General features: G+C 35.3%; 1 protein-coding gene across 2 annotated transcripts in view; it reads left to right on the top strand.

Moving 5' to 3' along the window:
• Positions 1-22661, top strand: part of NEGR1 (neuronal growth regulator 1) — a 902823-nt gene extending 880162 nt beyond the window's left edge. Inside the window, exon 6 of one of the 2 annotated variants that reach the window (XM_029230110.1) lies at positions 21663-22661. In XM_029230110.1, coding sequence (XP_029085943.1) covers positions 21663-21787 — 125 coding nt within the window. In that variant the 3' untranslated portion in view covers positions 21788-22661. The remainder of the gene's footprint in view (positions 1-21662) is intronic. The other variant, XM_029230109.1, reaches the window with a different exon arrangement.
• Positions 22662-26577: the final 3916 nt, after the last annotated feature.

The following is a 26577-nucleotide window of genomic DNA, read 5'->3' on the forward strand; positions in this document are numbered from 1 at the left end:
CAGAACACAGCAGTTGAGATTATCTTTTACATTTGGGAAGACTGTTTTAATATGATAAGATGAAATACCACCTCCAGTACACTTGATCTTGCTAGTTTGGCTTCTTAAAATAAATTATGGGCTGATTTGTCATAGTCACTTTTAACATAAATTGCTATTATAATCTAAAGAAGCAATTCTAAAGGAGGCCACTTTTTCACTTCATCTACATAAAAAGGTTTAGGTTATTTCTACATTTATTCTTTCCTCTGTGCAATTTATTTGCTGTAACTTTACATGACAGGAACAACAAAAATCCATGCTTTGTTCATTCCATCCATTCTTCTATTCATGCATGATAAGTAGCAAATAGCAGTTTAAATGGAGAGATGGTACAAGAAAAAAAGTACATTGGCTTTACCTTTTGTATGTAAAAAAAATGTTTTTTATGAGACTGTGTGTGTGCCTATTTCCCCACTGGAAACACAATTAGATTGCAACCTTGGGGAAGTAAGATGAACCCAGGGCTTTACTCTTTATCTTCTACATATTTATTTGCTGATTTATTGATTTATGTATGTATGTATGTATTCTAGCAGCATCAATAGCTACTGTAAATAGTGAGTGTTATAGTCCAAACATCTTTTAGCTGTCGGAGTGTGATTGCTAGAAAAGGAGGAGGTCGCACTAAGCCAAAGGACTCTAGAGGCAGACTCTTATGAAATCATGAGCCTCTGAGCCTCTGGGGAATGTTTGATGGTTTTTGTCCTGATTTTTATTTTTTGTTTTGTGCCCATTATGCTTGACTAAGCTTTCTCTCACTGCCTCTAAATTCTATTTGTCCAAATTTGCCATGGTGCCTATTTTCTGTATCATCTGTATTCATTATTTGACCACAAAGGAGTTAGAAAATGAGCATGGTGATGTGCTTACTAGGATTAGTTATTCATTGATAAGTGTGCAGATTAAGGCAGTTATATTTAAAAAGTGTACACTCAGGGCTTCTGGTCAAGCTTTCTTGTACTCTGGATAGAGATTACATATATGCACATATTATCTCATTCAGGGCTCTGCATGGAATTGGAGTAATCTTGGATTTATAAGTGGCTTATGATTATTTCCTTTCAACTCAATGGAACAATGGTACTGACCCCTGGAGTCTCTGATTGGAGGCTTTGTTTTTATTGTTTGCAAAGGTGAGGAAAGCTGTGTAAGAAACATGGAGAACAGACATAGCACAGGATTATAGAATGTCATCTAGACAAAAACTTGAATTAAAGATAGACAAATAGAATCAAAGAGAGATTTATTTGAAACTATAAGAGAAGTTCTGCCCTGCCAAACCTTCCCATGCTTTTTGTGCCCCCCTACTCCAGGAAGAACTCAAAACAGTCCAGCCCACTGTGAAACACCTTTCTTGGAACTAAGAGCACTTATTATATGTGCTGCTTATTTAACGCTCAGTCATTTCACCTTGACATGTCTTTTGGTTTTCCATTTCTAACTTTTGCCTCTTTAACCCTTGCATCGTTTTCAGTAGTTTATGTGATGTGTCACAGTATGAAAGGAGATCAATGATTGCTTTCTTTTTCTGTTGCTATGAAACAATTTCCATGAACGTAGTGGTTTTAAAAAAGCAACACAAATTTATTAGCTCACAGTTCTGTTCTGTACTCCTGAAGTGCAACATGGCTCAACTGGGTTCTCTATGTATGATCTCACCAGGCTGAAATCAAGGTGTCTATAAGGCTCCAGGGAAGAAGTCACTTTCAGGTTTATTCAGGTTGTTGTCAGGATCCAGTTCCTTGTGATTATGGGACTGAGGTCTCATTTCCTTGTTGACAGTTGGACAAAGGCTACTCTCTCCTTCTAAAGATCACTTGTATTTCTAAGCGCGTGGGCCTCTCAATCCTCAAGCCAGCAACATCAAGTCAAATCTCCCTCAAGGTTTTAGTCTCTGACCTCCTCTTCTGCCACCAGTGCAGAAAGTTCCTATTTTTAATGGGACTCATGAGACTAGGTTAGGCCCACCCAGACCATATCCATATTTTAAGGCCAACTAACTTGGGACTTTAATTACATCTGCAAAATCCTTTCACAGTAGTACCAAGATTAGTGTTGCTTGATCAACCAGGGAATAGAAATCTTGGGAGATGGGGAAGGGGGGTACCTGTGACACCCAGCCAATTCTGTTCCGTGTGGATACTAAAAAAATATTTCTTATATGGATCCATAAATGCCTGCATGTATGAATGATAAAAGACACTTTTAGAAGTCAGATATCTTATCAAGCCAATTACTAATAGATAAAACTGAGCCTCCAAGTGAGTAGAATTTTATTTTACCCGAATAAGTTAGTTTGGGGCCATTACAATTCACCTTACAGCCATGATTGAGGTGATTGGTCACCTGAAGACATACAATTCTTTGTTTAACAAATGACAACCAATTTAAGAGGGATTTCTTTTTTTTTCTTTAGAGGTCCAATTATCAGCATCTGAGAATGATGCCCTGGAACAAAATTGCCTTTATAAACTGATTTATACACGACAAGTAGTTATCTCCTCTAACACTCATAATGACCCATGGGTATTAATAACCCCATCCTACAGACAGAAAATTGAGGTTCACAGTACTTCACAGTATTTTGTTGAAGGTCTTAATTATTTATACTAAAAATTTTCTGAAAGCAATTTACTTTGCAAAAGAAAAGGAGGGGTAATAGTTATGTAATCAGAGAACAAAATGAAGTGAAAAAATCTTTAAAAAAAAAAGAAAGAGTACTCTGGGCAGTCCTTTACTTGCCTTGCTCAAATGTTTGATAATTATAATGCAATTGTTATTCTGGTCTGTATTTAACACTGGAAATACGTCACCTCAGGAATTAAAATAGTAAGTTATCTATGTCAAGTAGAAGAGTCTAGTGTTCCCAGCATCATGTGTAACCAGCTGGAAAAGGACCAATGACCTCTACATACCACTGAAGTGATGAAGAGGTAATATCTTCAAACGAACAACATGCAATTAAGCATGTCTCTAATTAACACCTAAGGAATAGTGACGTTCAACTTTTTCTTCCAGGGTTTTATCATTTTCCCTTATTTTAAAATAGCTTTTTGAATCTAGTTCTTTCATGATTCAGTGACCTGGAGATCAAACCATATTTACTGACTCAAGATTTCTTTTCTGTAACTTAAAAACAAAACAAAATGCAATTCAATGGTGTAAAATGCATTTTAGGATGGATATTCAAAGGATAATTGGAATTACTAGATTCATATAATTTAGTAAACATACCTAGGAATAGAAAACGACTCAAAATGTCCAATGTGAAGATATGTATTTGCAGGGCTCCAAACTGAGTATGTTTGTGCTTCTGCTGATGTTTTCAATCATGGGGTCTCGCTGGATGAATGACTCCTTCCCCCCAACATTGTTTAAGTTTCAGTATCTTTTCCAACACTCACCTTGCATCTTCTCAATCACTCCCTTTCACTTACAAAATCCTTTTTATAATATGTCCTTATTATATTTCATTTCATTGTCAGCAAACAATAAAATAAGGCTTTCCATGGGTTATTTTTCTATAGCTGCTAAGCCCAGATCTAGTCTGAGGTGGTTTTCATGGTCCTAAAAGTGACTTTGAGCTTGACCTAGGGCCCTGCCTTTCTCACTAGACCGTGAGACTTCACGGGACTTGTCGCCTTGTTCCCTATGAAATAAAAATGGCATTATGGTTGCCATAAATAAGGAAAGCATTCACATAAAAACCACTATGACAAATTGAGAAATATTGAACTAGTCAATTTGTGTATTTCATTGAACATTCTGAACCATACAAATTTGAGTGAAGCTTTCAATGCACAAATAAGCCAGTTCTGTAACAATAGACACTGCCATTGTATACCAGACATTATGCACAGTGCAGCCAGCTGCATCAAAGAGATGGGGGAATTGGGATTTGTTTTCAATGTTAAATTGAAATCCAAAAAATTTATTATTGTTGCTCCGTAATAAACAGGCATGCTGCTTAATGAAAAATTCTATTTGTATTATTGGTGAGTTTCTTGCTTCTGATTCACACATGTGGAAAAAGCTGCTCTATTACTCTTCCTAAGCTGGTAGCTGCCATAATGCTTAAACTTAGCAAAGGATCATCTTGGTCATATGTGAAGAATATCAGAAGAATAGTTTAAATAGGATAGACAAGAATAGTTTAATATAGGAGGAGATTCTGGTAAGATTACTAGGAACATGCACAGTGCTTATTGCATTCTTTTTATTTCCCTTTATCTTCAGGGAAAAAAAAGTGTAACAACGAGATATTAACATTTAATATATTTTCCCTTTTGGTGAAAGGAGAAAATAATCATCTGTCTTTTCTAATTTTAAGATTAATAAAAGTACACCCAAGTGCAATTATGTAGCCCAAACCTTATTAAAATAAGACATGTTTCTAAGTATACACAGGAAAGGAAATGACATTATGGTTGCTTTCCTTAAATTCTACACATAAACTTACATGGAAATTTAGAAATCATTTTGACCACCAGGATGATGTTAAATTTTCTTATTAATTGTGATCATAACTAAATTTAGTGTGAAATGGAAAATGTATATTAGAACACGTATTTTTAAAGTGGCTTTCTGATTTCTTTAGCAATTACTCTTAGCTATCGGTATACTAGGAAGGTGGAGAAATGTTATTGCAATAAAACCACATGAACACATTAATTGTCTTTAAATTAAGCTTTGCTCTCTAATAATCTATGGTTCCTTTAACCCCTTTTCCATTTTTCAAGTTTTCATGTCCTGACCCCAAGCACGAATAAGAAACTGAAGCTTGTCCTTCACTTGAAGAAAAAAACCAAAACCCTGCATTTTATGCAGAGATGTTCTAAATAATTTTCTGATTTTATGTGTACCTTTGAGAATCTGATGAATCAAGACATAACCTAGCCATAGCCCCACTCACTGTGTCTTTGGCTGTGTCTGACCAGAAGGGTTGATGAAAACACCTGAAAGCTGTGTGGACCAGCAGTGTTCAAGCCAAGAGAATGGCAGGCAGAGCCTATAGTTTGCAAAGCAAAGCCAGTGGCCCTGTCCAGCTGGGGGACTTGGGGTGTGGGTCAGCTTGAACTAAGACAACAAAGAGCTTAAAGGTTTTTAGAATTGCTTTTCCTGCTGAGCCTGGGCAGGAAATCTAATTTATTACCCTGCTTATCACTGAAGACAGCTTTTGACCTGCCTGACCAGGGAACCTAACCAGAGCACACAAGAAGCTGCAGAGCCCATCCAATAGTCCTATGCACAGTGGCACTTGAACAGAGAGCACAGCCCATGGCTTCCCCTATGTGTAGAGCAAAACAGGTGGTCTTATCTGCCCAGGGAATTCAGTGCATACTCAGGCCTGACTCAGGCCCCCAAACAACAAGTTGTATAGGCCAGGACAGGAAAGCTAATTCATAGTCCCATCTATTACTAAATAAAGTACCCAGTCATGACCATCTAGTAAGCTTGACCAGAGAATTCAGGCAACTTCAGAGCCCATCCTATAGCCTCTCTTGGGTAGGAGATCAAACCAGCAGTCCTATCCATCTGTTCTCAGCCAGTGGCATGCTCCCCAATCCCAATCCTCAAAGCTCAAAGGGTGTCTCACCCAAAATAGACCCAGATAGCAGAACCCACCTGCTCAAAGACATTTACCAGCAAACACACCCATAAACCCAAACTGAGCTGACTGGTGAAAAACTGTCTCTGTCAAAGCAAACCAGTAAAGTATGAAGAGTAATTCCATTACTTAAATGCACAGATACTAATCAAGGATCATGGAAAATCTGGTAAATATGACAACACCAAAGGAAGCTAATAAAGCTCCAATAACTTACCCTAGATAAATGGAAATCTATGAACTGTCAAAGAATTCAGAATAATCCTCTTAACTATAAGAAAACACAGACAGACAACAAAACAAAATTAGGAAAACAATACAGGAACAAAATGAGAAGTTTGACAAGGAAATAGCAGCCATCAAAACAAACAAACAAAAACAGGTATCTTAGAGTTGAAAAATACAATAGCTGAACTGAAGAATTCAAGAGAGTTTCAAAAGTAGACACAACCATGCACAGGAAAGAATCAGAAACGGAGGACAGGACATTGGAAATTAACCAAAGGAGCAGAAAGAAAAAAGAATGAAAAAAAAAATAGTGAAGGAAGCCTACGGGAATTATGAGACACAATGAAAAGAAACAATATTCACATTATGGGAAATCGAAAAAGGGACAAAAAGTATAAAGCAATAATGGCTGAAAACTTCCAAAATCTGGAAAGAGAAATGGACCCAGATCCATCAGGCTCTCCAGATCAGTGAGGCCCAAAAGATCCCAAATAGATTGAAGCCAACTAGAGCTACACTGAGATATACTGTAATTAAATTTTCATAAGTCAAAGACAATGAAAGTCTTTTAAGAGCAGTAAGAGAAAAGAGAGAAATTATATACAAGGGAATCTCCATAAGATTATTGGCAGATATCTCAACAGAAACCTTTCAGACCAGGAGAGAATGGGATGACATATTCAAAATATTGAAAGAAAATAATTGTCAACCAAGAATTCTATACCTGGTGAAGCTGTCCTTCAGAAATGAAAGAGGGATAGAGACTTTTCCGAGCAAACAAAAGCTGAGGGAGTTTATTACCCCTGGGCCTGCTTTACAAGAAATGCTAAAAGGAGTTCTCTGAGTGGAAGTAAAAGAATGTTAATTAACACCATAAAAACACAAAAAGGTAGCATAAATCTCACTGGTAATGGTAAATATATAGTCATAGTTAGATTCTGCAATATGGTAAGAGTGGTACATACCTCACAACTCTAGTTTAAAAGTTATAAATAAATAAGTAACCCACTTTAAAAATGGGCAAAGGACCTGAATAGACACTTCTCCAAAGAAGATATTTGAAAGGCCAAAAGATACATGAAAAGATGCTCAACATCTCCAGTCATTAGGGAAATGCAATTTTAAACCACAATGATAATCACCTTACACCTGTTAGACCATCATCAAAAAGATAAGAGATAACAAATGCTGGCATGGATGTGGTGAAAAGGGAACCCTTGTACACTGTTAGTGGGATTGTAAATTGGTACAGTCACTATGGAAAATACTTTGGAGGATCCTCAAAATATTTTAAAAAAATGACCTTATGACCCACCAATTCCACTTCTGGGAATATATTTAAAGATAATGAGAGCACTAACTCAGAAAGATATCTACATCCCCATGTTCACAGCAGCATCGTTTACAATAGCCAAGACATGGAGACAACCTAAGTGTCCATCAATGGATGAACAAATAAAGAAGTTGTGGTATATATACATACAATGGAATTTATTCAAACTTTAAAACTGAGTAAATCTTGTCATTTGTGACAACATAGATGGACCTGGAAGGTGTTATGCTAAGTGAAATAAGTCAGAGGAAGACAAATACTGTATGATCTCACTTATATATGGAATCTACCAAAGAAAAAGAAGAAGAAGAAAAGAAAAGGAAAAAAAAGAAAGAAAAAACTAAACTCATAGAAAAAGAGATCAGACTCTCATGGCTATCAGAGGCAGAGGGTGGGTAGAAGAGGAACTGGAGAAAGGTGGTTAGTTATAAGGTAAATAAGTACTAGGGATGTAATGTACAACATGATGACTATAGCTAACACTGCTGTATGACATATGTGAAAGTTGTTGAGAGAGGCAATCCTAAGAATTCTCCTTACAAGGAGAAGGGTTTTTATTCTTTTCTTCCTGCTTTCCTTTTAATTGTATCTATATGAGAAGATGGATGTTAGCTGAATCCATTGTGATAATCATTTTACAATATATGTAAATCAAACCATCATGCTGTACACCTTAAACATATACAGTGATGTACATCAATTATTTCTCAATAAAACTGGGGGGGGGAAGAAGATGCATGGAGCAACTATCTCTTTTGACTAATAACTGCTCACAGGAAGAGCAAGAATGTTTTGCATGTGACAAGAAGAGTGAACCAAATATTTGTTGACCATAAGGGTGCACTGTTGTAATCATTAGGGCTATCAAACAAATATTTTGATTATCCTTCTTCTGAGAGCTCGGGAGGATGGCACTTCTCCACCCACTTTGAAGTTACGTGTGGTCAAGTGATTCATTTTTGCCAATAAAATGTGTTAATTCAAGGCAAAATAAAAGAACTATTATGAGGTTCATATGCTGGATGGATGAAAAAAGTCCAAGTTGAGCACCCAATGAGAGATGCAAATAAAACATACATTGACTACAGATCTTAGAAATTATTTCAAACATTTGATATTTCAAAATAATTGTATCATGGTTAGCGTGTATATAGAAAAACTCATTCTGTATCTTATTGATGACTAAAGTGGTGTGTCACTGTTGTATAGTTTACTAGACTATACAATTATTTTTATCACTTTCTATTTAGAAACATTTTAAGGTTGTATTTGATACATTCAATATTAATAAGCAAGTGAGAGCTATAAAAACATGAAACAAGATACTAAATAAATTAATGTGGGCAGTGCAGTGTTCTGGAAAGGACACCAAACTCAAAGTCTAGAGACTTGCATTATTTGTCTATGTAGGTCTTTCCTCTCTAGGCCTCAGATTCTTCTGGCTTTAAAATGGCATAACCCTAAAATGTCTTTCTCTAACTAGATTTCTGATTTGATTATAGTTTGACAAAGGCTAATAGAGTCTCAAAGTTCCTTTAACCCTAGAATTCTAATAATATTTGATTTGGTGAAAATCATCCCTTTTCTTCTAGAGTAGAATGTTTTGTTTCTACTTGAATGTAAGTTCCTCAAAGCCCAGATTAGGTCCTGTTTATCCTTGTGTATTCAACCCTGAGCACAATGACTGTTACAAAGAAGGTGCTCAGCAGGCTTGTTGAATAAATAATGTGATTACTGTTACAAAAGTCAGTTATTCCTAAGTTATTCATTTTCTGACTTATCTAAGATTAATTTTCCAGTTTGAGGTTCAAGTGCATATATTTAGGTTAAGGATAATTGAAAATGCTGCTAAAGTAGAGGAATCTCAATAAAGTCTTGCCTTAAGAAATGACAAGGCTTCTCCTAGTGTTTTGTGATCAAAGGAACTGTGGGTATAAACTTATCAGCTGATAGACTGAATAACTTATCAATGTAGTCCCAGGAAGCCTTATTTAAGTTTCAGTCAAAAACTCTTTCAAACAGTAATGTAAGTGGCCAAATTTGCAATATCTATAAAAGTGAGGCAGAGGTGAGGTGTTCTGATGTAATAGTTGAAAAAACCCCCACCCTTCTTTTTTAAATATTTGATTAGTGTCCAGAAAAGTTATGAGCAGCATATTGTCTTTATTTTCCAGAAAGAAAATTACTAATCATACTTTAAAATAAACATGAATTCAGATTGCAGAATATGTTCATTGCTAGAATCACTATGCAAATGCAGTCACCTTTTTTCTTTTCATCCTTTGCTGGACTTTCCTTTGGACTAAAATTCCCTAGCATGTGATTTTTGTGTGCATGTCCTCAGGCTCCTTTCATAGCAGTTGTATATACCATGTTCCCATATTAGAAGTTGGATCACTTTAGGTAGAAAATGTAAGGCAAGCTGGAGGCTCGAGAAAAGAGCATTTTGATGTTGTAGGGAGAGGAGTATTTTATAGCTGAAATCATAATAAAAATATAAGGACCATGAGTGCTTTAAAATATTTAAGAAATATAATAGGAGACAGAACTTTCATTAGGCAACGTTGCTGTTGTAGCAGAAACCAAAATGATGGTAGCATAAAACAGTGGATAATATTCCAGGGATAAAATCTATGAGGAAAAAAATATCAGATTTAATTAAGATTTTAAGGCCCCTTTTTCATTATTAAGGGTATGTGCCTAATAAGATAATTAATGCCAACCTCAGAAAAGTGATGCAACTGAATTACCGTGAGCCAAGAAAACTGGAAGAAAAGAGATAGGATAATTGTTGACTTTCAATTGACTTATTTATCCAAAATTAATGTACTGCACACCTATTATGTGCAAAGCACCATGCTCTGTGGGGGAATGTGAAATTGCACAGTATTAATAACCTGCTACTCTTCTCTTCTTCATAGAAGAGTGTTATCTTTGTCTGGGTCCTGCCAAAATGAGCAGCTCACTTATAAGTGATTACTGTGGAAAGGAATTTCAAGAAAGAGTGGTGGGAGATTGGAACAAGTTAAACAGGGAAGGAGGGAAAGCCAGTCCAAGAACGTGTTATTGAGCTGGTCCCTGCTGTGGGTCACTGGGCTCCATCCCACTGGCGGGGGTGGGTGGGGGGAATCCTCTGAGGAGCCAGGTGGAACGCATCTCAGAATCATTTGCCCTGCACACAGCTGGTGGTCATAGCACCAGCTAAAACAAAAAGGTAATGAGACTATGTAAGGCAAGACACAAAAGGTGAGTGAAACATACTTGACGAATTTATCTCATGAAGATAAAAAGAACAGCTATTTTTGAAGCTCTTATTAGGAGCAGTCACTGTGTTAGCCTCTGGGGAAGAGAAAAAGAGAAGCAAAGAAAGATGAACAAAACATGATCCCTGCCCTTTAGGAACTCAGTCTAGGTGAGGTGGCAAGTCTGTGAGCAAGGTCAGGAGAGAGGAGTTTGAAATACAAAGGAGTCTCAAGGGAGGAAGAATTAATGGTTAAAGGGTCAAGTAAGTTATCACAGAGGTAACCCTGGAACTAAGTTCTTAAGGAGAAGGAAAATTATTTCATACAGAGGCTGGAAAATTGGGAGGAAGTGGAAAAGGGTGATGCCAAGTAGAAGAAACAAGGATTGCAGCCCAGCGGGGTAAAGGGTAGAGTTTGTTCAGAGTATTGTGATCTACTTAGAGGACTGTGAGGAATTATACCAATATACGAAGACTGTACCCCAGCACACAGAACAGTACAATGGGCATAGAAGTGCTCAATAAGTATTAATAGGTAATCAAGTATTATTTGTTTAATGAGTGAATTTTCTGATCTGTACCTTTAGAGCTGTGCTTTAAATGGAGCATATTCTTGGTATGGTTGTTACTGTTTCAAATGTATAGGACTTTGAGGCACACAAGACTTTATTCCAACAACTTGGATATTTCTTCTTGGACCAAGGTAGGGGCTTCCGTTGGTATGTCTTGTATAAATACCAATGTATTTTAAAAGCTACCATTTAATGCTTAAATTAGCACTGTATTCAGCACTTTACCTAGTTGGCTCATTTACCTATCACAACAACACTATGAGGAAGATACTTTTATCCCCTTTGTTCAGCTGGAGAAAACTGAGGCACAGAGGGACTAAGCTAGTACATGGTGTGCTTGATTGTTATAAATATAGTCTCCATCCATAACTAACAAATTCAAGTAGACATCACAGACAAGAGGGATTCTTTAACAGTTCTCTTGGAGGGTGTGTGTGTGTGTGTGTGTGTGTGTGTGTGTGTGTGTGTGTGTATTTAACTCTGTATGTTTATGGTATGATGTCTTCAGAGACATCAAAGAATACAAGTTTCTTCTTTTCTCTAAACTAGAACCAACCTTCCTTTGCAATGGTAGTCAATGTTTCCAAATCCTGAATTATTGATTGATGATATTACCTTTTTCTTGAGCTTTATAGTAAAACCTCATTAAACTGCAGAAGTTAAAATAATTCATTTATAGTTCTCTATAATAAATATTTTGACAGTGCCAATCACTTGATTAAATCCTGTGAGTGATACAAAAGTAAATTAAATATTACCATTGTTTTCAAGAAACTTAGACTCTATTGAAGGAGATGAACACCAGAGTGATAAAGTATAAGTAAAAGTAAATGGCTATGGGACAAAAGAGGAACTGGCAGATGAATTCCAACTAGAGTTAGGTGGTAATTCAGTAATTTAATAATACCACATAGGAGTAGAAGCATAGAGATTCAGCATACTTGAGTTCTAGTCTTATTTTTGCCTCTGACTTAAGCACATCATTCAATCTCTACCAGCCTCATCTCCTCATCTACAAAGTGAAGGTTTGCATTTAATGATCCGCAGTATCCCTTAGAGTTCTGACAGGTTCTAACTTTGTGAGCAGGTTGCATTTGAGATGAGCATTGAAAGATGGGTACTATTCCAACATGTAGCGATGCAGAAGCCCATCCCAGATGAAGGCAGAGTGTGAGCAAATCTGCAAATACAGCAAAGGCCTGGGTGTGCCCTGAGAATGGAGAGCCTTCCTGCCTAGTGTGCCTGCTGTGTCAGAGAGCAGCCAGCAATAGGACTGGAAAGGTAACTTTGGGAAAGTTTAAAGAGGGTTTTGAATTCCATACAAAGGCATCTGGATTTTATTAAGGTGTTTTAAATAGCCAGAATATAATGGCAATGATTAGAGAATCATTGAGAATAACTGAGAATGAATCTGGAGCATAACAAGTGGAACAATTTAAGTAAATCAGAACTACAGAGCCAGGTAATCACTGGTCTTTATTGCATTTGAAAAGCTAAGAAAAAAATTGGAAGGTAAATGGAATATTCCAAAAAATGGAAAAAAATAATCTAACCCTATGAAATTCTTTATCCTTAATGCTGAGAGAACAATGTTACAGAATAACAGAAAAGAAGCTGGTTTGGGGTAACCTTCCTAACGCAAAAGATAAAAAGAATAAAATTTAGTAAACAAGAAAATTTGATCATTAAAGCTTCAAGTTTAAACACTTACATAAAAACTTAAATAATTTCACATCCACATAGCCACACATATATAATCTTACAAACTCCTTCAACTTGCAAAAATGTTTACCAGTTTGCAATTTCACCCATTTTTACCACACTAGCAATGTCACAGTGATGATACAGCTAATGGCAGTGACTATCAGTGACCTTAAGAACACAGCTGGGTTTCTAATTTTATTTCTGTAAAACCTTCTTTCTTCAGCTAGATGATGCCTTAAAGGGCCAAACTAAAATCTATATAGTCAAGGCAATTTGTATTGTATGTTTGTGTATATATTTCACACAACAAAGGCAGCTTTTAAAACACATATACACACACACACACACACAAAATATGTAATGACGCTTATAAAGAACCCATTTGCAAACCAACCTGGAATGAAAAACTGGACTTTGCCCGAGTTCAAAGAACCATTTCGGGTTCTACAAAATTACCTCTGTTGCCAACATACTTCAAAACAGAGCTACTATAGATTCACGTATATCACTTCTGACTTGCAAAAAATAGAAATATCTAACACATTTAGAAGATACTGATGAATAATACAGAGTGAAATTTTTTTTCAATGATTGTGAAGGACAGAAAAAAAGGCAGCAGAATTTCTTTCCATTTGGGTGATTGCTTACCTATTCTCTTTCACTCAAATTAGAGGTAACAGCCTTGGAGAGTTTCATCTGGTTATTTGCAGAAAAAAAGTATTTATCTACAAATAGGCAGATTTCTGAATATAGGTAATAACAGAGACAAACATATGTTTAAAATTCCTAATGTAGTTTATGCTGAGTAAATAGGATTATATACTGTGAACTTTGGCAAAATGGCTATTTAGCAAGTAGAAAAGGATTCAAGGATGGTGGTTTGCCAGAGAAATACCTTAGTAGTTACTAAGAACAAGCTGGCAGGGAAATTCCATGAGTCAGAAAGAGAAAGGAATGGTGTGATTCCTCTAGCCATTCTGCTCATTGTTTATAACACAAAATGGAGGTACTTTTTGTGAAAATTATTGTACATTTTTATGCTTGTGAAGGATCAGTTTGTAAAAAATGTCAGAACTTTCTGAAGATCGGCATTCAGTTTTTGACCAAATGAAAAAGTAAAAATCTAAAATGTTAGGATAAGTATCTAAATACAGATTTTCTATAAACTTAGGCCTCTAATTTTCAAAAAGTGCACAAATGTGCACTTGTTAGCCTGATTCCTTCTAAAGAAGATAAAAAAGAAGACTGACTGGCAGGAATTCGAAGCCAGCTACCCAAGTCTTTCCCTAAATACGAGTGGAGCTAGCTGTTGTAGAGGCTCACAAATTAAGCCTTACTCTGAAGGACTGAGAGCTGCTTGAAAAGTGGACTATATTATGTTTATTTCTCTGTATTTCAGGAAACAATGTATGGCACAATAAATGTGTGTTGAGTAAAAACAACTGAAAATCTATACATTGGTAGCCCTACCACATGACAGCTATGCTACTCAGGCATTCCTCAATTCCAAGCCCAGGGGAGGAAGAAGATCTTAGAGGGTCTATAGTATAGGAACATGCAGTAATGACACAAACAAAACCCTCCCCCCCGAAAACCACTGTTCCATAGGTGTGGGATGGTTCCTGAGAAGACATGGTTTGTGCTGTGTCTTTAATGCAGTACATCCCATCTTAGGGCGTGGACCATTTTATTGCACAAGAAATAGTGCAGAAAGGAACAATAAGATGATGTCACCTGTGCTAAGGCTTGCATGATTCATCCAGACACCATAATCAAAAGTTGTACATGCAGTTGTAAAGCATAATCCCATTCTGGTGCTCCTCTCTTCCCCTAATCTCCACCCAGTATTTAGGCAGAATTAAATGATGCAAAAAAATCTGGGTGTGAATCTGAGCCTCTGATGTGTTATCCCTGACACCAGCTGATGGTGTTAAGGGGTGGTGGACATTGCTAAAGAGAGGATTAGACTATCTTTCAAGCAAACTCCTCCCACAGTATGTAATGAAACAGAGTTGCACTGTGTTTGGGGTTTAATCCATGGTGCATAATTTCTCAGTAGACTAATATACACTCTATTTTGAATCCACGTTAATCACTTTCTTTTATTTGAAATCTAATTTAGGTGTAAATAGTTCACTTCCCATTAAGGTATAAGCTTCCTTAGTAAAATGTAAGTTGAGGACAGGTTTTTCTTATGGAAGCAAAGTTAATGTGGCTAAATAACTCTACCTAAGATTGCAACAAGAATCTTAAAAATATGACTCAAAGCTAGTTTAGTTAAAGCTTCAGTAATTTAAGGAAATTGCCTAGGCAAGTAATTGGTATTATACCAAACTAAATATTTCACAGTTACATTTGCTTTTGCCTAAAAATAAAAACTGGAGCAATACAAGGGAAAACTGCCAAGACTGAAAATAATATGCAGCAGCTGTAAGTAATTGGAAGTGATAATCATAATTAGACAAGATGTAAGATATGTATTAAAGTGCAGATTGGATCTTCCTGTTGGCAACGGGGAGAAATCCCAAAGGCCTGGACCCCACACATAGCCCACACACTTCTGCTTCATGCCAGAGAGCCCCTCTGAAACCAAACTTGGCATTAGATCAGCCCTGAAACCACACCCAAGGTCATGCACCATACTGTTCCTCTTGGGAAGAGACAGTGGAAAAGAAGAAATGGAAGAGGTCATACTCCCTGCTTTCAAGGAGCCTGCAAACCAGAAGAAACTGGCCAGTTATCTAGCAGTAATTGGCATTAAATTAAAGTCCTCTGAAAGAAGCCAAGGTAATGAAGAGAATAAATATTTTTGTAAGATAAAATGGAGGACAGCTTTGTAAGACCAAAGATACATTGATTTATCCAAGTATAGATCAAGAATGACGTAAAATAGGCTTGTTCCATGGAAAACATCTCAAGCTAAAGAGAAAGCTCTATGGGGACAGGAGGCATTTCTATTTGGCTCAGTGACTCAGAGAATGCCTCCCACATAGCACACACTAAATTTGCTAAATGAATGAGCAAATGAATAGCGTTTAGATAATACTTGAGGGAGTGTTTTTCTTGTGTTAAATAGTGTACTAGGTACTTTAAATGTATCAGCACATTTAATCTTCATGGTCACTTTTGAGATACTACCAATCCTCATTTGCAGCTGAGGATGCTGAACTAAGCACAGCTAAGAAACGTGCCTAGGTTAGTCTATTTAGAAAGAGGCGGAGCTGGACTTTGAACCAAATCTGGATCTACCATCCATGTATTATGCACATCATATTTTAAAACTAGAGTGCCTTTAGCTTTACTAGGAAAGTGGGAAGAATAACAACCAGCCTTTTCTGTTCTTTGTTTTAAATTCTGATCTGTAAACCACACCAAAGTAGCCTCCCTGACATACCCCATTTCATTCATTCTTTCTCTTTCTTTTTCTTAAATAAAATGGCAAACTTGAAAGCATCTAACACATTGCTCAAGGGCTGGGTATTCTCATTCTCTCTCTCTTAGTTTTAAATCTTCACCCTTTTGTTTTATTCCTCCTTTCCCTTCCCTTTTCTTTCTCCTTTCTTTCTCAATTTAAATGTCTTCTCCTTTCTTCATTCTTCTCCTCGGAAACCAAAGACAATTAAATAGGTAGTAAGAAAGAAACAGAAGTTTCCTCCTTCCACACTTTGCCTTAAGAGTAAGAAATCATAGGAACAACTATTGAAATAGGGCATTTTATCAAAGTGGTCATGGATTACACAAATCATATTTAGGAATATTTTCCCACATTCAATTCAAAATACATCTGTTAAACACATTTGATATAAGATACAAATGCACATATGACAAGGAGGAATGTTCCATAATTTAAACATGCTTATAGTCCAGTGGAAGAGAAAGATATAGATATCTTTCTACATATATATTATACATATATATAATTTATTATAAGTAAAAAAGGATATATTTATGAAATCGGGTATAAGCAGGAGACTAACAATTCTTATTAGAGAGATTGGGGGGGCCTTATGGAGGAGGTGGTATTTTAGATCTTTAAGGAGGAATAGGACTTTGATAGGTGGAGAAGGAGAATAGGAAGTAACGCCTTTTAGGCTTAAGGATATAGTATGTGCAAATGACGGGGAATAATGAAAACACTCTATGTGTTTAGAAAATGGCTCATGTGACTGGAGCTAACAGTGTGTAGGAGTCTGGATAAGTTGACTAGAACCAGATAATAGATGTCCCTGAATGCTGAGCTACACAACTTTGGCTTCCCTCCACAGGCAATGGAAACCCCTGAAGGTTGGGGCTAACGTAGGCTTCTACTCTTGCCTACACTAGTACAATCTACTGTCCACAGAGTAGTCAAGAGTGTATTTTAAAATTTCAGCTAGCCTCCTCTGCATGAAACTGTCTTGTGGCTTCTCATATCACTCAGAAGGAAACCAAACCCTCACTATAGCCCAACTACACCTGTGATCACATGCCCTTTCCCTTCTAATACTACTTAGAATGAGTAGCAGTATGATATTCACAGGCAACTAAAAACATGGCAGGGAACATACAACAGATCTGACCATCCCAGAGACATAGCTGGATGTCTCCAAATTCAGGACCATATATGGGGGCCCAGGTTACTCTACACTCCCTGTCTTTTGCTGCAAGAGGATGATGCTACAAAGTTTGATACATGCTCTTCCCCTATAATCTGCCTCATGATCTTTCTTCCTGGTCCTGCTGAAATGCTGAAGGAAGGTATTCTGAATCTGTACAGGTCTTAGAAGGTAAGAATGAGTCTAAAAGTAGAAAGAGAAGAAAGAATAAAATATGGTCATGAAAGTATTCTTCTGAAAAAAGAAGTCAAGATATTGTGTCCCCTTATGTGTTTATGGTGATAATATTGGAAATGGATGTGAACTTTATCATCATTCAACAAATACTTAATTGAACAATTACTAAGCACTAGACTCTGTGTTCTGTACCAGTGATAAAATATACATAAAATAAATCTTGTCTTGAAGACATTCTTGGTCTAATGCGGAAAGATAGATATGTAAATATGATATTAAATATAATGCCAAGTTAATTTCTCATATGGTTTTATAAAGACATTTCACTTTTTAAAGATGATATCTGAATTGATTCTTAAAGCTAATTTCTAATAGCTAACAGTTATTTTCTTTAATTTCTTAACATTTTCTATAATTTCTTAAATAGCTGATTGGGATTTAACATGCCAAGCAAATCTAAGTGGCCCAAATAGCACTAAGACCCCTAACTTTAGTACCATTAGCCTTGTACTCTAAATCACTCAGTTTACAAGTCCCCCCAAAACACATAATAAATATCAGTCAATGAGATAAACGTTACATAATAATAAGATACCTAAGTCAATGGGCTACTTTACTATGCTGTAGTTTTTTAAAGTGAGATATATATATATATGTACTAATATGTGTATATCACTGCATTTTGTAAAAAATAATTGTTACTGTGTCTGCTGCCTGGACTACTTACCTGCCATGAGTCCTTGGGGAGCCCTCCTGTGTTCATTCATTATCCTTATAGTAATTATATAAATCCTAATGTTCAATATTTGCCTTTTTATTTATATCTCCAACTAGAATGAAACTTTCCTGAGAGGAGATTGAGTTTTATTTATCTTTGCTTGTGTTCAATTCCCAGGACCAAAAAACGATGCTCGATGTATACTTAAAGATGATACATGATATATGACTTGGCATTAGATATCTGACCTCACATTCCCTTAACTAACTTTGCTCTTTATTTTGGGGCCTACTAATTGTCAATAGCTACTTTACAGTACATTTTCGATAATATTCAATAATTGCAAGTAACAGTGCTGCAAAAGGCTCCTACTTTATTTTAGGACTAATGGAAGTATTGCATTCACAAACAACTAAAAAATACATCCATTTGAGACATCCATGGAAAAATTATATACTGTTAATTACAAAGTAATATTTAATTTTTAAATATGATATAGATTTGTCATGTCTAAAACAATAGGAGGCTGAGTAGAAGACAGAGGCACATTGGAGAAAAAGATGGCATTTAAGGTATATGAAAAAAAGGAATATATATGGAGATATATGAAATTGAGTAACAAAAGGATCATACCCACCTTATTATATATTGTATTTCCAGAACTTAGTACAGTCCCTGGCACCTAGTTTAATAAATATTTGCTGAATGAATGAAAGAAAGCGTATGGTAGATTCTCTAGCTTATAGACAATGGCTTGCTTCAGAAGAGATTCTGTTTTGTAGGAGAGGCATACTCCTTTTAACTCTGACCTATTTATTTATTTAATTGAATTGTTCATTCAACAGATATTTCTTGAATATCCGCTGTGTACCAGAACTTGCCAGACATTGTGTCTGGAAACACTAAGATAAATAAAACATGACCTAGGAGAGTTTACACTCTGGTGAGAGAAATAGATATGTACACAAATATTTGCAATGCAGTATGATAGTTGTATAAAAAGGAATATATATTGTGACCTAATGACACAATAGGGTAATCTGCTCAGCTTGTTGGAGAAATAGAAGGAATTCAGGAAAGATTGCCCCAAAAATGCATTTTAAAGGATGAGTAAGGAGTTTTGAGAGTCTTTTATACTCTACCCACTTAATGTACTATTTAAATTGTCATGATATAAAAATGTTATCTTTGCTTTGTGTGCTTGGCTTTTAAGATCTATTTCTTATTTATGAAATCATTTTATGTGCTTTGCTTATTATTAGTCCTGTATTATTATACCAGTTTTATTGCACTCAAGATTCTTAAAAATACAGCAAAAACAACTCTGACATAGCTGTCACTGAGAAGGTAACAGACCAATTAAATATTTGTTTATATTAGAAAAATAAAACATCGTTCTAAGTCTTGAACAAGAGAAAATAATTTAAGGAGTTTTGTGGTTTTAAATTAGACTTCTTACATATCAAAACTTGAAAAGCTATCTGTTCAACAATAGACTTATTTTCTTCATCATCTTCTCCTTGTTTAAAACTCATTTGTGATGCAAATAAAAACATCAAATAGTTGATTTTGCTCCATGTTTACTAAAGAGTAGTAGTCTCAGCCCTTGAATCTCACTCACACAGAATCAACAATTGTACTGTCAAGAAAACTCCCCACTGGCAGAGGCCAATGCATCTTTCATCTCCTTTAATTTCTTAGAGTTATAAACAACACAATTTATTCTTCTTGTAACATGAAAATATAGTCATTGGTGAAAGTTCCATTAAAAACTAGCTGTTGGTAATTGAAACTTAGTGTGACTAAAACAGCATCTGGATTTATGAATTTGGGGGTGAAACACTATTTTTTTAATTGCATTATTCATTTCCTACTAGGAAACAGCGCATGAAATCCAGGTTTCATTAAGAAGAGGTAGTTAAAAGTATGTTGGTGGAGTTTTTTATTATTACTATTCTTATTCTTATGGTAAATGAGAATCAGTCTCAAGCAAAGCTGAGCATGCCTGTGACAGTTTCTGTAACACAATATAATTCACATTCAAAGAGGCAACTGTCCTCTGTGAAACGAAGTGGAATCCATTCAGTAGACTCTCACAGTATCCCAAGCTTGGTGAATCTCTAGGTGAAACCTCTCAGTGAAAATTCAACGTAACTGTTAGCCAAGTACCCACAGGAGCTTCTCTATGTATAAAACTGTGATCTTTCCAATGTATGAATGTAATCATACAATTCAACAGCTCCAAATTCTTCAAAATCTCCTTCAGTCTAAAAAGCTAAACTTTTTTTCATTACAGGCAAGGTCATTCTATCTGTCTACAGTTCCATTTAAATTCTCTCCACTCCAGGCCTCAAACTTCACAGTCCAGCAAGACTAACCTACTTTTAGATCCTAGAATACATGCCGTGTTCTCTCCTTTCCTCATGCCTTTGAATATATTGTTTTCCCTACCCAAATGATGGTCCCCTTTGGTAAAACTCTCTGTTAAATCATCCTTCCCTTGGCCAGGCAGATTTAAATACACAGTTTTCTGTGTCACTGCAGTTTGCACATGCAATTCTAATGTTCCTAGGATTGGAAAAGGTATTGGAAGAGAAAATCTCTTTGTTTTTCCAGCATTTTGTATAGTATGTGACCGATAAAAAAGATCCAAAAATATATGCATGTATATATGTATGATATCACTTAAATGTGGAATCTAAAAAAAGTAGAACTTGTAAAAACAGAGAGTAGAATAGTGGTTACGAGAGGCTGGGAGCTGGGGAAACTGGGGAGATTGTTGTTTAAGTGTACAGACTAACAATCAGTAGATAAATAAGTTCTGGAAAGCTAATGCACAGCATAGTGTTTATAGACAACAATACCTTCAAAGTTGCTAAGAGACTAGATCTTAATTGTCCCCACCACAGAAAAGAAATGATAATTATGTGACATGATAGAGGTATTAGCTACCGTTATGATAGTAATCACATTGCAATATATAAATGTATCAAATCAACACTGTTGTACACCTTAGACTAAAACAATGTTATAAGTCAATTATATCTCAATAAAAATTTAAAATATATACTAAATGAATATTGTCCACTAATGCAAATATTTACAATGAATATAATAGGAATAATAATGTTAGCTGATATTTGTTGAATACTTAGTGTGTGTCCAGCCCAGTGCAACGTGCTACATGTGCTTCATCTCCAATTCTCACTGCAGCCCTGCCAGGTGGATTATATTATTTCTATTTTGCCCTTGAGAAAAGTGAAGCTCAGAGAGGTTAGTCAAATAGGCCACACATTGTCATACAGCAGAACCAGATGTGAACCTAAGTCTGTCTGACTCCAATGCCAGTGTTCTCCCCAGTACACCCGGCTGCCTTTTGATTATTGTTAAGATCTTGAAAGACACAAATTAGATTTTGATTTATTCTTTTCCATTTCTTTCCAGCTCCAAGTACAGCCCAGTATGGAATTACCGGGAGCGCTGACGTTCTTTTCTCCTGCTGGTACCTTGTGTTGACACTGTCCTCTTTCACCAGCATATTCTACCTGAAGAATGCCATTCTACAATAAATTTAAAGACCCATAAAAGGCTTTTAAGGATTCTCTGAAAGTGCTGATGGCTGGATCCAATCTGGTACAGTTTGTTAAAAGCAGCGTGGGATATAATCAGCAGTGCTTACATGGGGATGATCGCCTTCTGTAGAATTGCTCATTATGTAAATACTTTAATTCTACTCTTTTTTTGATTAGCTACATTACCTTGTGAAGCAGTACACATTGTCCTTTTTTTAAGATGTGAAAGCTCTGAAATTACTTTTAGAGGATATTAATTGTGATTTCATGTTTGTAATCTACAACTTTTCAAAAGCATTCAGTCATGGTCTGCTAGGTTGCAGGCTGTAGTTTACAAAAAACGAATATTGCAGTGAATATGTGATTCTTTAAGGCTGCAATACAAGCATTCATTTCCCTGTTTCAATAAGAGTCAATCCACATTTACAAAGATGCATTTTTTTCTCTTTTGATAAAAAAGCAAATAGTACTGCCTTCAGATCATTTCTTCAAAATATAACATATCTAGATTTTTCTGCTCGCATGATATTCAGGTTTCAGGAATGAGCCTTGTAATATAACTGGCTGTGCAGCTCTGCTTCTCTTTCCTGTAAGTTCAGCATGGGTGTGCCTTCATGAAATAATAATTTTCTCTTCATCTCCAACTAATAAAAGTGTTTTTGCCAAATTCTATAATTTGAAAGCAAAAGTAAACCACAATGATAAAGTTAAACTATATCCTGTCTCTAAAGAATAAAGGAGTTATCAAGCTGTAAAAATCTCTTCCCACATTTTGAGAATTTTGCCCCACGATGACTCAGTTTTGTGATGAAAAACAATTTAACTAACATAGTACAGGTAAATCTACCATATGATTTCTTTAGTTGTAGCTAAATATTAGATCCAATCTGGGAAATAATTCCCTTTAAAATGATAGTACAGTCTATCCGAAGGATTGCCTAGCAATACAGCAACTTTTCCTTTCACTGTTCCAGGCCAAAATTTTTAAGATGGTTTGTCAGAAAGGACACAAAGTCCAATTACCTAATGTTACATGAGTTGGTAAGCACTCAAAATTTTTGGTTCTGTGGCAGGTAAGTTGGTATGCTAGATATAGTGTTCCTGTGGATAGGTGTATTTTGCCTATTTTCCATCTGAAAACATCACTCAGTTGATAGTTTGGTATGCATATTGTATTTAGAAAGCTCCAAAATATATTATAACAAATATTCCATGCTGGTATGCAGCAGATCAACCTCTGAAATAACAAATTCTGCAGTTAAATCTTTCTCTATAGCCAGTCAGCTCAAACAAACAAGGCCAAAATGAAAAAAAAAAAAAAATTACCATGCTTTATTTCTTCTTATATGATATATGTAAGATGTGTTCAAATGGAGACCAGCCACCGGTGATGAAGAATATCTTAAAATCTACTAATTATTAATTTATCATGGATATTAAATTATTTCTATCATAAAGAATGAAAACTACATTTTTGAAAGAAAATGCTGTTACTCTAAGAAGTATTATATTACAAGAATAGTTTGTTGGTGTTACTCTTTACTAAAGAAAGACCATAGCCTTGGAAGCCATTTTACAGGTTTAATAAAGTTACCAATTTCACTATACCTAGAGAGATTTCTGCAAATAGTTCCCTTTTGCAAGTCATAATAACTACAAAACACCTACTAATATAGTTAGAAACAAGATATTTCACAGAAATTGTATACATTTAAGATATCTAATATTTTGCCCTGAAAGAAATGTATGTAAGTAAAATGTAAGTAAAATTTAGTCCCAAAGTACACCATAAATCTGTTTTAATTAGAAATGTGAATCCTAAATGAGGAGGCATAAATGTACAATATTTCCATAAAATGGCAATAATATGGCATAATGCTATTAAATTTACCCACTGTAATAATTTATTACATTATTTTGACTGATATAGGGTTTTTCTTAAACACATATGGCATTTTAACTTTGATTATTATTGATTTGCTTTTTAAAAATATTCTTTGTGGAATTGGTGAGTAAACTACAAAATATTTTTTGTGTGTATTGCAGCTTTAAAGTGGCACACTCCATAATAATCTACTTACTAGAAATAGTGGTGCTACCACAAAAGTGTTAACCATCAGTACCATTGTTTGGGAGAAAGAAACAGATCAAGAATGCATATTATACAGTGATCGCTTTCCTAGAGTTAAAAATACCTCCTCTTTGTAAGGTTTGTAGGGTAAATGTGAGGTAAATTGAGGTATAAACTATGGATGAACCAAATAATTAGTTCAAAGTGTTGTCATGATTCCGAATTTGTGGAGTCTGGTGTTTTTCCCATAGGATGTGACAGAAGTACAGTCATAGCTCAGTAGCTATATGTATTTGCCTTTATGTTAGAAGAGAATTTCTTGAGTGACTTTTTAAATAGAGGAGGTATTCACTATGTTTTTCTGTATCAAGCAGCATTCCTAGTTGTTAGGCCCCTGGACAGAGTGAAATCATGAGTATTTATGAGTTCAATATTGTTCAAATAAGGCTACAGTATTTGCTTTTTTGTGTGAATGTATTGCATATAATGTTCAAGTAGATGATTTTACATTTATGGACATATGAAACGTCTGATTACTCCATTTTATCAGTCCTGATTGTACAAGATTGTTGCAATTTCAAAATAGCAGTTTTATGAAACTGATTTATCTTTTGATCTATAACAATTTTTCTAGCTATTCATTTCAGCATTATATTTCCATGGGTTTCATTTGTGGGACTCTTTTTGTTGCCCCTGAATTTTTTTCAAAGAAAGAAAAAAGAAAAATAAAGAGCCGTTGAGAAAGGAGAGTAGAAAGAAAAGAAAAAGACTGAAAAGGGAAAGAGGTAAAGGGAGAAGCAAAAAAAAAGAAAGAAAGAAGAAAGGAAGGGAGGGAGGGAGGAACCAGAATATTAGGGTAGCTGACTTAATACATTTACATTCTTTTAACTGCAACTGGTGTAATTATGTTTTACAACGATCCCATTTGAAACATAAGCCCTGTTACACCATTAAGTTCCTATTATGCAGCAATTATATAACAAAAAGTACTGCCCAAATTACAGTATTGTGTTATGGGGTGACACTAAAAGATTTGAGAGAGAGAATATCAAACTTAAAGCCACTTTTGGGGAGTTTAGACTTAACTGAAAGATTAATGCTTCATCATAACTTTTAAGCTATATCTAGAAAGTAGACTGGAGAACTGAGAAAATTACCAGATAATTCAGGACTATATATATATATATATATATATATATATATATATATATATATATATATATAAATACCCCAGTGTGTGAACTCAGAAAACTGAGAAATTTATCAAAGCCAATTATCTATATTGATCAAATTTACTGAATAATTGTTAATTTATCCATTGTGCTTAGCTTTGTGACACAGCCAAAAGTTATCTATTTAATCTTTTCAATAAAAATTGTTTTTTGAAACTCAGAAATGATTTAAAAAGAGGTCAGGTTTTTAACTATTTATTGAAGTATGTGGATGTACAGTATTTCAATAGATATGAATATGAATAAATGGTATGCCTTAAGATCCTTTGAATATGTATTTACTTTAAAGACTGGAACAAGCTCTTCCTGTCTTTTAGTAAAACATCCGTATTTCATAATCTGATGTAAAAATATGTTGTACTGTTTCCAATAGGTGAATATAAAGTCAGTTTATCAATTAAAATATGTATTTGACTCATTTGAAAACTCTATTAGTTTAAGGGAAAAAGGAAGAAATAGTAAACATATTTCTGCTATTCCCTTCTTCATTTTCTGCTGCATCCACTGTACCACATTCACATCTTTCAGATACTCCAATGCAATACCAGGTGAAAATGTTAGATGCTACAGTTTTAAAAGGATCCATTTTGTAGTCTTTCTCTCTATTGCTGATTCCCAAAGTTCAGTCTAACAAGCTGAACTACATCTAGCCTAAAGAAGAAATTTTCTGGAAAGATTTTATTATCAATTATTTAGAACTTTTACCTGCTGAAATGCATCAAAGTTAGTAACAGAGACTGATGATGAAATCCTGTTGGTTTTTCAGGCTAAACATCCAGGCAGATAGCACAATTTCATAAGACAGCTGGGTATAAGACAGGGAGTATATACTCCACTTCAAGGCATTCAGATACAATTTCAGTAAAAAAAAACACCTTGCTTTCCAAACAAAATGTGATTTGGCTGAAAGCCCATTTTTTGTGATGGTTATAATATGCAAATGAGAGCCACCCCAAATGAATGATTTAAGCCATCTTTTCCAAATCTGTCCATTTATGCTCATCAACCAAATAAAAAGGAACAATATGGTAGATAAACAAAATAGACTATCTGTACTTGGTGTAACAGGCTATTTTGAAATATGGGTGTCATTGATATTCTGGGAAAACCATATCTACCGAATCCCTTCCCCCTCAAAAAATGAAAACACACACTAATAAACGTCTGATTTTCCCACTGGCTCATTATTTCTCCCTTTGAAAATTCTATTCTGCAAATAATCACATGGAAACAGAAGCATCAAGTCTCAGACCCTGAAAGCTAGCATATGAAGCAGAGCTATTTTCTCACTGAACATAATAGGTCAAAATAGAGATACTTCAAAATGACATCTAGGTATTTGGAAAATAATTACTTGCTGTTGCCTGGCAGGCAGAAATTTAAGAATTTTAAGAGAAAATTTTCCAAGAATATTTCATTCAAGATAATGTAATTTGATGCAAACACCAGAGTGTCAACGTACTCCCCCGAACTTTTGAAGAAGC

This window comes from Monodon monoceros, unplaced genomic scaffold (genome assembly GCF_005190385.1).
Source record: "Monodon monoceros isolate NGI ecotype Baffin Bay Population unplaced genomic scaffold, NGI_Narwhal_1 Super_Scaffold_18, whole genome shotgun sequence".
In the NCBI taxonomy this organism is placed as follows: domain Eukaryota; kingdom Metazoa; phylum Chordata; class Mammalia; order Artiodactyla; family Monodontidae; genus Monodon; species Monodon monoceros.